At 43.4% G+C, this 12572-nt stretch overlaps 1 protein-coding gene across 1 annotated transcript in view; it reads left to right on the top strand.

The window, feature by feature from the left end:
* Positions 1–1057: 1057 nt before the first annotated feature.
* Positions 1058–12572, top strand: part of LOC135107919 (uncharacterized) — a 64390-nt gene continuing 52875 nt past the window's right edge. The window contains exon 1 of the mRNA XM_064018302.1: positions 1058–1914. Within this exon, the coding sequence (XP_063874372.1) occupies positions 1648–1914 (267 nt within the window). The 5' untranslated portion in view covers positions 1058–1647. The remainder of the gene's footprint in view (positions 1915–12572) is intronic.

The following is a 12572-nucleotide window of genomic DNA, read 5'->3' as shown; positions in this document are numbered from 1 at the left end:
TGAAAGGGGATGATTTTTTTTTTTTATTCATTTAATGGTGGTGGTGGTGGTGGTTGTAGTAGTAGTAGTAGTAGTAGTAGTAGTAGTAGTAGTAGTAGTAGTAGTAGTAGTAGTAGTAGTAGTAGTAGTAGTAGCTGTTGTTATTGTTGTTGTTGTTGTTGTTGCTTCTGTTAAGTAGTAGTAGTAGTAGTAGTAGTAGTAGTAGTAGTAGTAGTAGTAGTAGTAGTAGTAGTAGTAGTAGTAGTAGTAGTAGCAGCACCACCATCAATGGTAATAATAATAATGATAATAATAATAATAATAATAATAATAATAATAATAATAATAATGCTAATAATAATAATAATAATAATAATATTATTATTATTATTATTATTATTATTATCATTATTATTATTATTATTATTATCACTTATTATTATCATTACTAGTATTACTACCATTGCATTTGTTGTTGTAATTAGCATTATAATAATGGTGATTATTATTATATTTTATTGTTAATATTTGCAAACCTTTTGATCTTCATTTCATTCATTTATTTCTATCGATTTTCTTTTCTTAATCACGAAGTGTTTGTGTCCTTCGCGCAGTAAAATCGATCCTGCAGACCCACCAACGCCCCTGGCCGCCCCTCGCCTACTGCTGCAGGCCAGGGAGGCGGGGGTCGGGAGGCGGCACTGCTGAGAGGGTGGTCTGTGCCTCGTATGGGTTGCACAGCACGTGAAGATAACCGCCCACACGTCCTGTCCTAAGGCTGCGCAGCACAACAGTGACGTGCGCACTTAGTCCCCATCAGCGCCGGCCCGAACTCCGCATCGTTGCCATAATCCCGCCACACGCAGCCCTCCCTCACGCCCCGCGGATGAGCCGATTGCCACAAGTCACTACTTCCTTGTGTGATTAATTCTCTTGAACTATAAACTTTACACTATTGTGAAATGCATCTCTACAATAAAGAAATTATTTACCAACGTTTAATGCGAGAAAAAAATTTTTGAGAGTTGGTAACAGTGACGCGAGGTAAACCAACAAATGACGGTCGCTGCTGCTCGCGCCAGGAGGTTAGTCTCGCTCAAGTTCTCGTCGCGTTCGTGTGTCTTCCCACCAGCTAGCCAAGCCGCGCTCACTCGGCGACGCACGCCACCAGCCATACAGATAGCCTTGCAACTCCTTAGTAAAGTCGCTCCCCTAAACACCTGTCGAGCTTCTCGAATAGGAGACAGGAACTGAAAGTCCCTGTCGTGACACGTGTTGTTACTGTCACTCCTCCTGAGACAGGCTGCACACTGCCCAGGCGTCACTACTGCAGCAGCCACGGCTCAGCACCCAACACCAGCAGGAGAAGCAGCACGGCCTGTTTGATGGACAAAGTGTTTTTGGGTGTCCGGGAGAATCGTGGAGACCTACACTCATCACGAGGGTTCAGGAACGCTGACACGCCCACCACTCAAAGTTACTGAAGGATTTGTTGGATTCCCGTCAATCCCCCAGTAGTTCCCAGGCGGTGAGTGGCTCGTCACTCACCCCAATCCGGCGTTCGTGTTTCCGTCGAGCGTCCCCTAACTTGGTGCGTGTCACCAGTCTTGGTGACCCCGCACCGCTTTTTCTACACGTTCGGTTCCCAAACTTGCCGCCACGATTAACATGGCAGCGGCGTTAGTGGCCCGAGGGCCTGTTCGGTCGAGATCGACTGAAATATTGTGTGGGGGTTCCTTCAGCATCGTGGTGGACAGCGTGGATGGCGAGGTGACGGGCGGCGCCGCTGACGAGGAGGTCTTCGGGGAGGAAGCAGGGCTGGCCGGCGGGGGAGGGGACATCGACGCCAGAAGTGACGTCTCTAACGCCTCCAGCCGGGGTTCCAGGACATCGCTATCAAAAGAGGAGACCGACGCCAAACTCGCTCTCTTCAAGGTAAGCACTTGTAGTATTCTGTTCAGTCTTGCGAGTACTGATGACATTCACTGTCTCGGCAAAGTTATTTAAGCGGCAAATCATACAAGACTACGTAAGCTCAAGCCGTGGCCCGGAAGAACAAAGTCATGGCATACTTTAACACAGGAAAAATGTAGGTAAAAAGAAGAGTAACTTGATACCAATTGACCCTGAAAGTAAGTATGACATTCTGGGATTTTTCATCGTATTTTTATACCTGGAGGGACAGTAATATGACCAAGCTCTTAACTCTGCGATCATCAGGCCTCGGCAACCGCTCTTCCACTGAATACAAACGAATCCTTATTGAAAATTCCCTCGAGTAACAGTCAGCTCATTTCACCGGCGGTAAATCTGGCCGTGAATGTGTTGAAGTGGCGCTTAACTGTTTACACAAGCCCGAAGCTGAGGGGAGAGCAGTGCCTGTACGACCTGTGTAACGCTGTTCCCCGCGTTCCCTCAGGGCAGGAAGGAATGCATCAAACATTGGTGATAGCAAGACCCAGCAGGCACGCACACACCTCGCCACTGCACGTGCGGAACACAACCAGGAGAATGTCTATGCCAATGTCCTTTGTTTACATATGGATGAGTCTTTCATGCAGGTGAAAGAGCAATACAAACAGATATATTGTTGTTGGCACGGTATGATTCTTGAACACTACACACACACAAACACACACACACATTCTCTCTCTCTCTCTCTCTCTCTCTCTCTCTCTCTCTCTCTCTCTCTCTCTCTCTCTCTCTCTCTCTCTCTCTCTCTCTTTCTGCACGAGGTTTATTAAATCTGATGAATAATATAATGCATACGAACTCTAATTTACCACGGCCACCACCACCACCACCACCACTAAGCCACCAGCCACCACCAACACAAACAGGTGACAGCCAGTTTCACCAATGCTGTCCCCCTCCCTCCCTCTTTCCCATACCGAGACCTGCTGGCATCTCTGCTTATAATAACAACTTCTTTCTCCTCCTCCTCCTCCTCCTCTGCCTCCTCCTTCTCCTCCTCCTCCTCCTCCTCCCTTCTTCGACTTGCATTGTTGATTTTCCTCTGAGATATTTATTTTGGGCTCAACTCGAGTCTTCATATTTTTACCTCTTCTACATACCTCCACTTCTTCTTCCTCCTCCTCCTCCTCGTCCTCCTCGGATCACCTGCTTCTCCTCCTACTCCTCTTCCTCCATTCCACGAACTCCTTTACTTCCTCCGTAATTATGTGTGTCAATTTTCAATCTACTCATCCTCTTTTCCCATCTCCGTACCTTTAGAGCCATTATCTCTACTTTATCTAGTCCTCCTCCTCCTCCTCCTCCTCCTCCTCCTCCTCCTCCTCCTTACGCCTCCGCATCCTCCTCCTCAACCTCCTTTTCCACCAACACATTCTCATCTTCCACTACCCAATATCTTCAATGCCTACCCTCTTCCTCCTCCTCCTCCTCCTCCTCCTCCTCCTCCTCTTAAGGGAATACAAAGGGACTATACATTAATGTCACGTGCCGCAAACAAGGTACAGTCATGTAAACATTTATATCACGCAAACAAACAGATAGACAGACAGAGGTATACATAAGGCAAGCAAGGTCAATTTAGCAAGCAGTCGCGGATTAAATCGTAAATTCAAGAGGCGAAAAAAAAAAACGCAGCGAGGAACACAAACAATGATGCATCACGGAGGGCAATCAACTGTAACAAAGGGAAAGGAGCATCAAAGCCAGCAGAAATAGCAGAAACTAGCTAGCATTATCTCTCCCACCCGTCCACCGACACGCGCGCCTGCGTTATCGGTACAGGGAATAGTTTACGATAATAGTGAAAGCGATCCTAGTAATTGTTGGCGACCACTCGAGTTATTACGAAGACGAGTTTAACCTTGAGCGATTAGGTGATTCGGCTCATGTGTGTGTGTGTGTGTGTGTGTGTGTGGCGCCAATTGTGGTGAGCGAGGGGCGTATCTCGTGACGTCAGCACCTCGTGATGACGTCAAGAGTTCAGCGGCACTCACTCACTCACGCCCATCTTAACATACCTCCACGAAAACCCTAAAGATAGAAGGAAGAAAAAAAAAAAAAGAGAGAGAGAGTAAGAAAGAATTACCGGCTTTATCGTGAGGATGAACATTATGTGGATATCACGAAACATGGAGGAAGGGAAGGTAATTTATACATCCGACATTTCCAGCCAGCCGTTCCTTACCAGGCCATCTACTCCAGAAATCCTTAATGCGCTAGGGAGCAGTCCATAATATAGGTGGAGGGGACAGTTCAAAGCTTTTACTCCTCTGCTTTATGACTTTTCCGGGTGATGGATGGAGAACGGGGACCTGTAACGCGACAGAAATGGCCAGAAAAGTAGGGGCTGCTGTCCTGCTGCGCCAGAATCCGGACTTTACCTTTCATAATACATTTTTTTTCTTTTTTTTTTCCAACTCCCTCTTTGTTACGGTTCACGGCAGCCATATACAATGTTCTCGGGAAAGTTCTGCCGCACCATGACGAACAAAAGCGAAGGATCTATAGAGGAAAAGAAAACCAAGCAGAATAAGAAACCAAAAGGGTGACAGATAACAAAGGAGAAAGGGAAAGAGGAAACCGTTAAAGCAAGGAAGAGTTTCAGGCATCGTAGAAGGAAGGGAAAGGATAAAGGAAGGATGGAGAAAGCTACAAGATGGAGGATGTGAGGGAGAAATGGAGGAGGGATAAAGCAAGGAGGTATTGAGGGAGATGGAAGGTTTAGTCACGGCTGAAGAAAGGAGAGAGTGGATGGAGGAGGAGGAAAACAAGGAGGTGAAGGAAGAGGAGGAGGAACAGCGGAGAGTAGACAGCTTTTAGTGACTTATGTGCAGAGTGTGGAATTTAAGAGAGGTATGAGAGAGAGAGAGAGAGAGAGAGAGAGAGAGAGAGAGAGAGAGAGAGAGAGAGAGAGAGAGAGAGAGAGAGAGAGAGAGAATTATAGACTGCAAGCAAATAAGAGAAACAGTGAGGAAGGCAGAAGGAAAAGAAAGAGACAACGAGAAAAAAGGAGAGACACGTCGGTAAAGAACAAAAAAAAATCAGGAAACGAAATAAGGGAGGAAAGTTAGCGGAAGAAAAACAAGGAGAGAGAGAGAGAGAGAGAGAGAGAGAGAGAGAGAGAGAGAGAGAGAGAGAGAGAGAGACTCACTTACCTCACCCAGCTATCACTTTCTTCACACTGTTTTGGTCACCTGTCTCGTAGTGTGTTGGTAACGTGGCTCACCTGTCCCATAACACCTGCATCACTCGACGGCCCAGAACACACCTGTCTACCTGTCTCTCACCGCGCTACGGAATCTTCCTCATGAGAGAGAGAGAGAGAGAGAGAGAGAGAGAGAGAGAGAGAGAGAGAGAGAGAGAGAGAGAGAGAGAGAGAATAAACATTGCATGCGGGTAATTTAATTTTTCCCTTTTCTTTCTTCTTTTTCTTCTTTTTCTTCTCCTCCTCCTCCTCCTCCTCCTCCTTGTGAGGTTTATCTTCTCTCTTTTAATTCTTTACATTCCTTTGTTGTCTGGTAATTTTTCCTTTAATTCTGCTCCGTTTCCCTTCATAAATGTCCTGGTTTCTCTTTAAGCACACACACACACACACACACACACACACACACACACACACACACACACACACACACACACACACACACACACACACACACACACACACACACACACACACACACACACACACACACACACACACACACACACACACACACATTTCACAGCTCTTTCAAAAGTCACTTTCAACACGTGTGTGTGTGTGTGTGTGTGTGTGTGTGTGTGTGTGTGTGTGTGTGTGTGTGTGTGTGTGTGTGTGTAAATAATTATGATAAAAATAGACAGGGGCTCTCAGTCGCTACGACCGCGGAGTGAAAATATACATACAAACGGACACAAAAGTTAAGTCGCTTGACAGAATAACAAGCTGCCAATAAGGAGGATTTTTATCTGCTGCTTCTTTTCGGTCGATTCTCAGACATGTTATTTGACACTGCACTTTTCTCGCTCAATTTTCTCACTCACTCACTCACATTTCTCGTGGAAGTTAGAGTTTCTATTTTTATTTTTCTTATGTTTTCCCTGCTCTATTCTGAAACGTGTTCGTCTCTGCATTTCTCTCTCTCTCTCTCCTCTCTCCTCTCTCTCTCTCTCTCTCTCTCTCTCTCTCTCTCTCTCTCTCTCTCTCTCTCTCTCTCTCTCTCTCTTACATGTCTCGTAGCAGTAAGCAGTTTTCTATATATTTGAAGACTATACTATTACATTTTTTACAATTTACTTATAAGATATCACGTGTTTTCATTTCATAATATATACGACCTTGTTGGTTTCACATTTTCAACATGCGTCTATTATTTTTCTTGGTATACTATCCGCCACTTTTTTATTTGAATTTTTTTCTTTTTTTTCATGATATGCATTAATGTAACATTCTATTTTATCCGATTTTCTTTTTCTTTTTCAATATTTCCATCTCGAATGCACGTAAATTCCTTGCTTCCACATTTTCACAATTTCCTCTGTCTCCTGTTTTATTTAGACTAACGTTCGTCTCTTAGTTGAAGTCCATTTCCTCTTTATTCTTTTGTAGTATCAGCAGTTTTTTTTTTTATATAATGTTCGTCTTCTTTTTTTAATATAACGGCGGTCATTTTTCACCAGGCCTTTTGCCTTTGTTTTCTTCCTTTTTCACGTTATAACCAACATTACCTTAGAACAACAAAAATGCACGAGTTTTCAAAATGCGCAACCCCCGCCTTACTATTCTGCTCGTAATGTAACCAAGGTCTTATTATTTTTTTGCTCCTCGCTGAAAGACGATATTACCAACATTTCTCCTGCAACCTTATTCAGCATTTTCCTTTGCATTTCATCTAACTGGATCCTGCCGCCCTGCTTGGTGACACACTCATTTTTCGCTGGCTTCCCTCACCCTCACCCCTCACCCCCCACTTTCACCACTCACCTGCACCCCTCACCCTTCCATCTTGCTCTCAACCTATCCTTCAGCGTCACCCCTCACCGTTTCCCCTCACCCCTAATCCTTACCTGCCACTCTTTGCTTTTACCCTCACTGTCATCATTCACCTATACAGCCTCACAGTTCCCTCCCCACTCTGACCCCTTACCCTCACTGCTAATCCTCACTATTCCCCCCTCACCTATACCCTTCACCCCTTCACCTTCATCGTTTTTGTTCACACTTACCCCTAGTGTTCACCTGCACTTCTCAACCTTACTCCTAATCGCTACTGTTACTCATCACCTTCGCCAACCGACCTCATTCTCCTGGTTTTTCTTGCTGCCGTAATTTCCATCTTCATCCCTCATCCTTACTCCTTATCCCCGTCTTTCTCATCATTCCTCCACACCCTCATTGTTTTTCCTCTCACATCCCCAGTAATCTTGGCTTTTCACCCCTCACCCTTACTCCTTCCTAGTCACCTGCCGTCCTCACTCTCACCCTCATCCTCCCTTGTGTCGCCGCAGTCATCATCAACAGTCTACGTTAGTTTGGGCCAAGTCAAAGGCATTTCATTTCCCCGGAGGTTCGTTGGCTCTTACGCTCTCCATCCCTCCCCAAATTACGGCTCTCCTCTCTATCTGGCTTTGCGCTCGCCTGTATCCTCGTGCCGTCTCTGCCCCGCCTCTATTGTTCTGTCTTTCCTCCGCGGCGCTGCATTGTTTCTTCTACTTGAATTTTACGGTGCCAGGACTACATGGACTATTTTTGTAACATTTGTGCTTATCGATAGTGGTTAGTTGTTTTGTTGTTGTTGTTGTTGTTGTTGTTGTTGTTGTTGTTCTGTGTGTGTGTGTGTGTGTGTGTGTGTGTGTGTGTGTGTGTGTGTGTGTGTGTGTGTGTGTGTGTGTAGGAACAAAACTCATTTCCCTCTTTGTCGAGTTCGTTAGTTTAGTGGACCGCGGTTCATACGCCCCCGGAGGACAGTTGAGAGAGAGAGAGAGAGAGAGAGAGAGAGAGAGAGAGAGAGAGAGAGAGAGAGAGAGAGAGAGAGAGAGAGAGATTGCAGCTTTATTCCACTCTTATGTAATATTTTTAATGACAACCTAATCTCTCTTTTTCGTGAAAGTTGGTGTTTTGAGTGCCACTACATAAAGCAAGTATCTCTCTCTCTCTCTCTCTCTCTCTCTCTCTCTCTCTCTCTCTCTCTCTCTCTCTCTCTCTCTCTCTCTCTCTCTCTCTCTCTCTCTCTCTCTCTCTCTCTCTCTGTCTCTCTCTCTCAGTTGCAATATTCAGCACTAGTTATTGGGACACACAAGTGAGAGGCATAAAGAGGTAAGGTCACTTAGTCCAAACAAATTCACTCATTTTTCTATTACTGCTGCGTTATACTTATTGATGACACCAATATATTTTAATAATTTAGTAAATAATAAATACAGAAGACTTAATATCCTCTCTCTCTCTCTCTCTCTCTCTCTCTCTCTCTCTCTCTCTCTCTCTCTCTCTCTCTCTCTCTCTCTCTCTCTCTCTCTCTCTCTCTGTCTTTCTAACTACCTGCCTACCTATCTATCTAGCTACCTGTGTATCTACCCGTCTATCTATCTTTTTTATGTACGAAAGAGACAGGCCAAGGGCTACAAAAAGGAAGGGAAAAGTCAGCTTAATTGCCTCTCCCCTCCTGAAAAGAGAAGGACCCTCTCTCTCTCTCTCTATATATATATACCTATGTGTCTATCTACTGATCTACACATTTCTGTCTATCTGTATATCTATTTCCACTGTCCTGTCTATCGCCACGCTACATTTGACCACTCCCTAATCTTCTTTCACGGTTTCTCTGCTCGCCGCCGCTATAATATTCTGTCGCAAATAGTTTTCTCTGTTCTTTCCTGGCGGGTCCAATCCTCGTGTGTATTCGTTGACATTTCCGCAACACACTAATCTTTAATAATGTCATTTATATTTATATCCGAACTTCCCGTGCCGCTGCGCCCCCCGACATTACGGATAAATGTTTGGCCCTAATATATATCGGTTTGCAGGATGGTGTAGTCATAAATATGTAAATAAATAATGCTTCATTGTAAGTATCATGTGCGCTCAAAAAGGTTCCGCCGCCGAATCCTTTCCATTTGTGCTTTTCTCGGTATGATTCTTCAAAAAATCATCTTGGTGTTGTGTCCTTGTGAGTTTGTGCTGATTTTTTAGTGTATTGCGTGTCACATTGTTGTTGTTATTAGCTGTGGATGTATGTATGTATGTGTTTACCTGTCTATCTACCTGCTTAGTTACCTATCTATCTGTCTCGCTGTCTACCTATTTGTTGCTATGCGTGAAGGTCAGAACAGAGACAGGTGTTACTAAGGGATTTCTATCTATGTATGTATTTACCTATATATCTATTTGCCTAACTTCCTATCTACTTATCTATCTAACTTTCTATCTATCTCTCTGCTTAGCTATTTGATGTTATGCGTGGAGGTGAAGAGAGGCACAAAGGTGTTACGAGGCGAGTTTATTGCCAACTAGTTTCGTTCTTGGCTTCTTCAGGGGTGCTGTTGTTGTTATCACTGTGGTGTTAGTGTTAGTGGTGGTGTTGTTGTGGTGGTGGTGGTTAATACTGTTATTGCTGAAGTAATGGTGGTGGTAGTAGTGGTAGTGGTTCTTTTCAGACAATTCAATTTCTTAGTGTCGAGATAGTTAATGAAGATATTTTTTTTTTTTTTGTTTTTGCTCCTTCAGCTGGCTTTCTTCTTAAATTTTAAGCTTAACAGTTTTATTAGTTTCTGGAATTAGTTTGTTTTCTTTTTCGTTCGTTCTAAAGATTTCCAAGAATTATTTTTACTGAGAACCACGGCCTACTCACTAACTTCCTCTTCACACACACACACACACACACACACACACACACACACACACACACACACACACACACACACACACACACACACACACACACACACACACACACACACACACACACACACACGCAGTCAGGGTTATTCACCGGGGAAAAATCATAATTAACTTCCGGAACCTTTACCAGTTCACACTTTTCCTCTCCATATCTTTTGTTGTTCTGTCTTTTGTTGTTGTTCCTCTGAATGCATAAGTTGGTTTTGGATTGTATGTTCTTTCATCTTTGATATCTACTAGTATATCTGTCTGTTTGGCTCTCTCTCTCTCTCTCTCTCTCTCTCTCTCTCTCTCTCTCTCTCTCTCTCTCTCTCTCTCTCTCTCTCTCTCTCTCTCTCTCTCTCTCTCTCTCTCTCTCTCTCTCTCTCTCTCTCTCTCTCTCTCTCTCTCTCTCTCTCTCTCTCTATATATATATATATATATATATATATATATATATATATATATATATATATATATATATATATATATATATATATATATATATATAATGTCTTTCAATATTTCACCATTATATATATATTTCGCGTGTAATTATTCAATACACAAGCCTTTTATTTATTTATTTATTTATTTATCTATTTATTTATTTATTTTTTTGCAATCCTCGAAAAAAAAAAAATAAAAATTTCCTTTAGGATATAAATTTTCACCGTCATCATTTTAGAGCCATGATGACATACTAGCGCTTCGACTCATTTTTTCATCACCATGCACGCTATTTTTCTGTCTGACATTCTGGCAATATGTTCTGACGGAAATGTGTCCTCGTCCGCATATTGAATTACGTCTGATTTGCGGCACTTTTTCCTCCCATTGCCACCACCGCGGCTTTGTCTTTCCTACGGCTTTCTTATTTTTTGCCCCCGACTGAAGGTCATATTGTGTTAAAATTAGGTTGATATTTGAAGTATTTTACATATTATTACTTTTTTTTTGTGAGGTGCCATATCTGGGTCACCCCGTATGAGATTACCGGCCTGGTACATAGATTTTTTTTTTTTTCAGCTTCCCACAAATTTCTACATTCGTAAGTAGATATCTTAGCTTTCCCTCATTGCAACTTCGCGTGAATTCATTTATAATTTCGTGAATCAATAAAAGTATCATATGGCGCCACCTTCCATTTCCCTTCTGGTTTTTTCCCTTCACTCCTTTCCGTCCTCCGTTTCTGCCTCCTCTGCCTTCCTCGCCCGCATTTCTCTTAGGGTTCAGGTGAGAGTTTATCGCATAAGTAATTTTTCCCCCAACACAGCTCGTCCACAGGTAAGCAAGGTGAAAAAAACTTAATTAGAGTTGTCACCATGTTTCAAAGGCTTTTAGGAGAGGCGCTTACCCTGGTGGGAGAGGAAAGTAAGTCTCTCTCTCTCTCTCTCTCTCTCTCTCTCTCTCTCTCTCTCTCTCTCTCTCTCTCTCTCTCTGCAGTTAGATGAAGTAAATGAAGTTCTGTTAAATAGGATGTGAATAGACAAGTTCACTGCGGCTTTCCAGTTTATTGCAACATTCTTCATTTGTCTATTTTGTTCTGCGTTGCGTCAGTACCCTCTCTCTCTCTCTCTCTCTCTCTCTCTCTCTCTCTCTCTCTCTCTCTCTCTCTCTCTCTCTCTCTCTCTCTCTCTCTGTTATCCTCGTTTGCTTTACTTCTTTACACTTTCACTGACTTAGTTTCTATTTTCTTTCTTTTAACTTTCCTCCCTCATTTTTATTTTACGTTTATTTTATCATCCTGTTTCTTTTTCTTCTTATTTTTATTCTCTCTCTTTCTCTCTCTCTTTGTCTTTTCTTTCCTTCCTGCTTAGTATGTTTCGTTTTTTTGCTCATGGCGTGGAGCTTATTCTATTTTCATTCCTCTCTCTCTCTCTCTCTCTCTCTCTCTCTCTCTCTCTCTCTCTCTCTCTCTCTCTCTCTCTCTCTCTCTCTCTCTCTCTCTCTCTCTCTCTCTCTCTCTCTCTCTCTCTCTCTCTCTTGCTTTGTCCCTCATTGGTCTTTTTTTCCTCGCGGTTCTTCACTCATCATTCTGTTCACTTCCTGGTGCTTGGGGAGGTTACCATTTTTACTCTACGATAATTGAGTATAAACAATGGCTGACACCGCTGCGGGAAGGGTGCAGAGAGAGAGAGAGAGAGAGAGAGAGAGAGAGAGAGAGAGAGAGAGAGAGAGAGAGAGAGAGAGAGAGAGAGAGAGAGAGAGAGAGGTGCAGTGGAACAAGAGTGAAAACGATAACAAAGATATCATCAAACACTGTCAGTTTCATGCACACACACACACACACACACACACACACACACACACACACACACACACACACACACACACACACACACACACACACACACACACACACACACACACACACACACACAGATACACACCTTACCTACCTACCTACATACATACATGCGTTACTAATAAACAAACTAACGAACGGCCGCAAACAAAAGCTTCTGCCTAATATGGATCAACCTTCTTCCTCTTGCCCCTTCCCCTTCCTGCTCCTCATCCTGTGTTCCTTTCTCCTCCCTCGGGCATTCGTCGAAGCTTTTCAACCTGACATAATGAGAGGACTCATTTTACACAACCATTCTATATTTGGGCTTCACAGGCCGTTATCAAAGGGAGAGGTAGCGAGTTACAAGAACGGAGACCATCTTGTGAGTTCAGATCCCTTGTCCCCTACGTCTTTACTGCATCCGGATACCAAAATACGTACAAGAGCAAGGGATTTAGGGGGACTGAA

Source organism: Scylla paramamosain, chromosome 16 (genome assembly GCF_035594125.1).
Source record: "Scylla paramamosain isolate STU-SP2022 chromosome 16, ASM3559412v1, whole genome shotgun sequence".
Classification (NCBI taxonomy): Eukaryota; Metazoa; Arthropoda; class Malacostraca; order Decapoda; family Portunidae; genus Scylla; species Scylla paramamosain.
The sequence above is the reverse complement of the archived record's forward strand: the minus strand, read 5'-3'. Positions and strand labels throughout refer to the sequence as shown.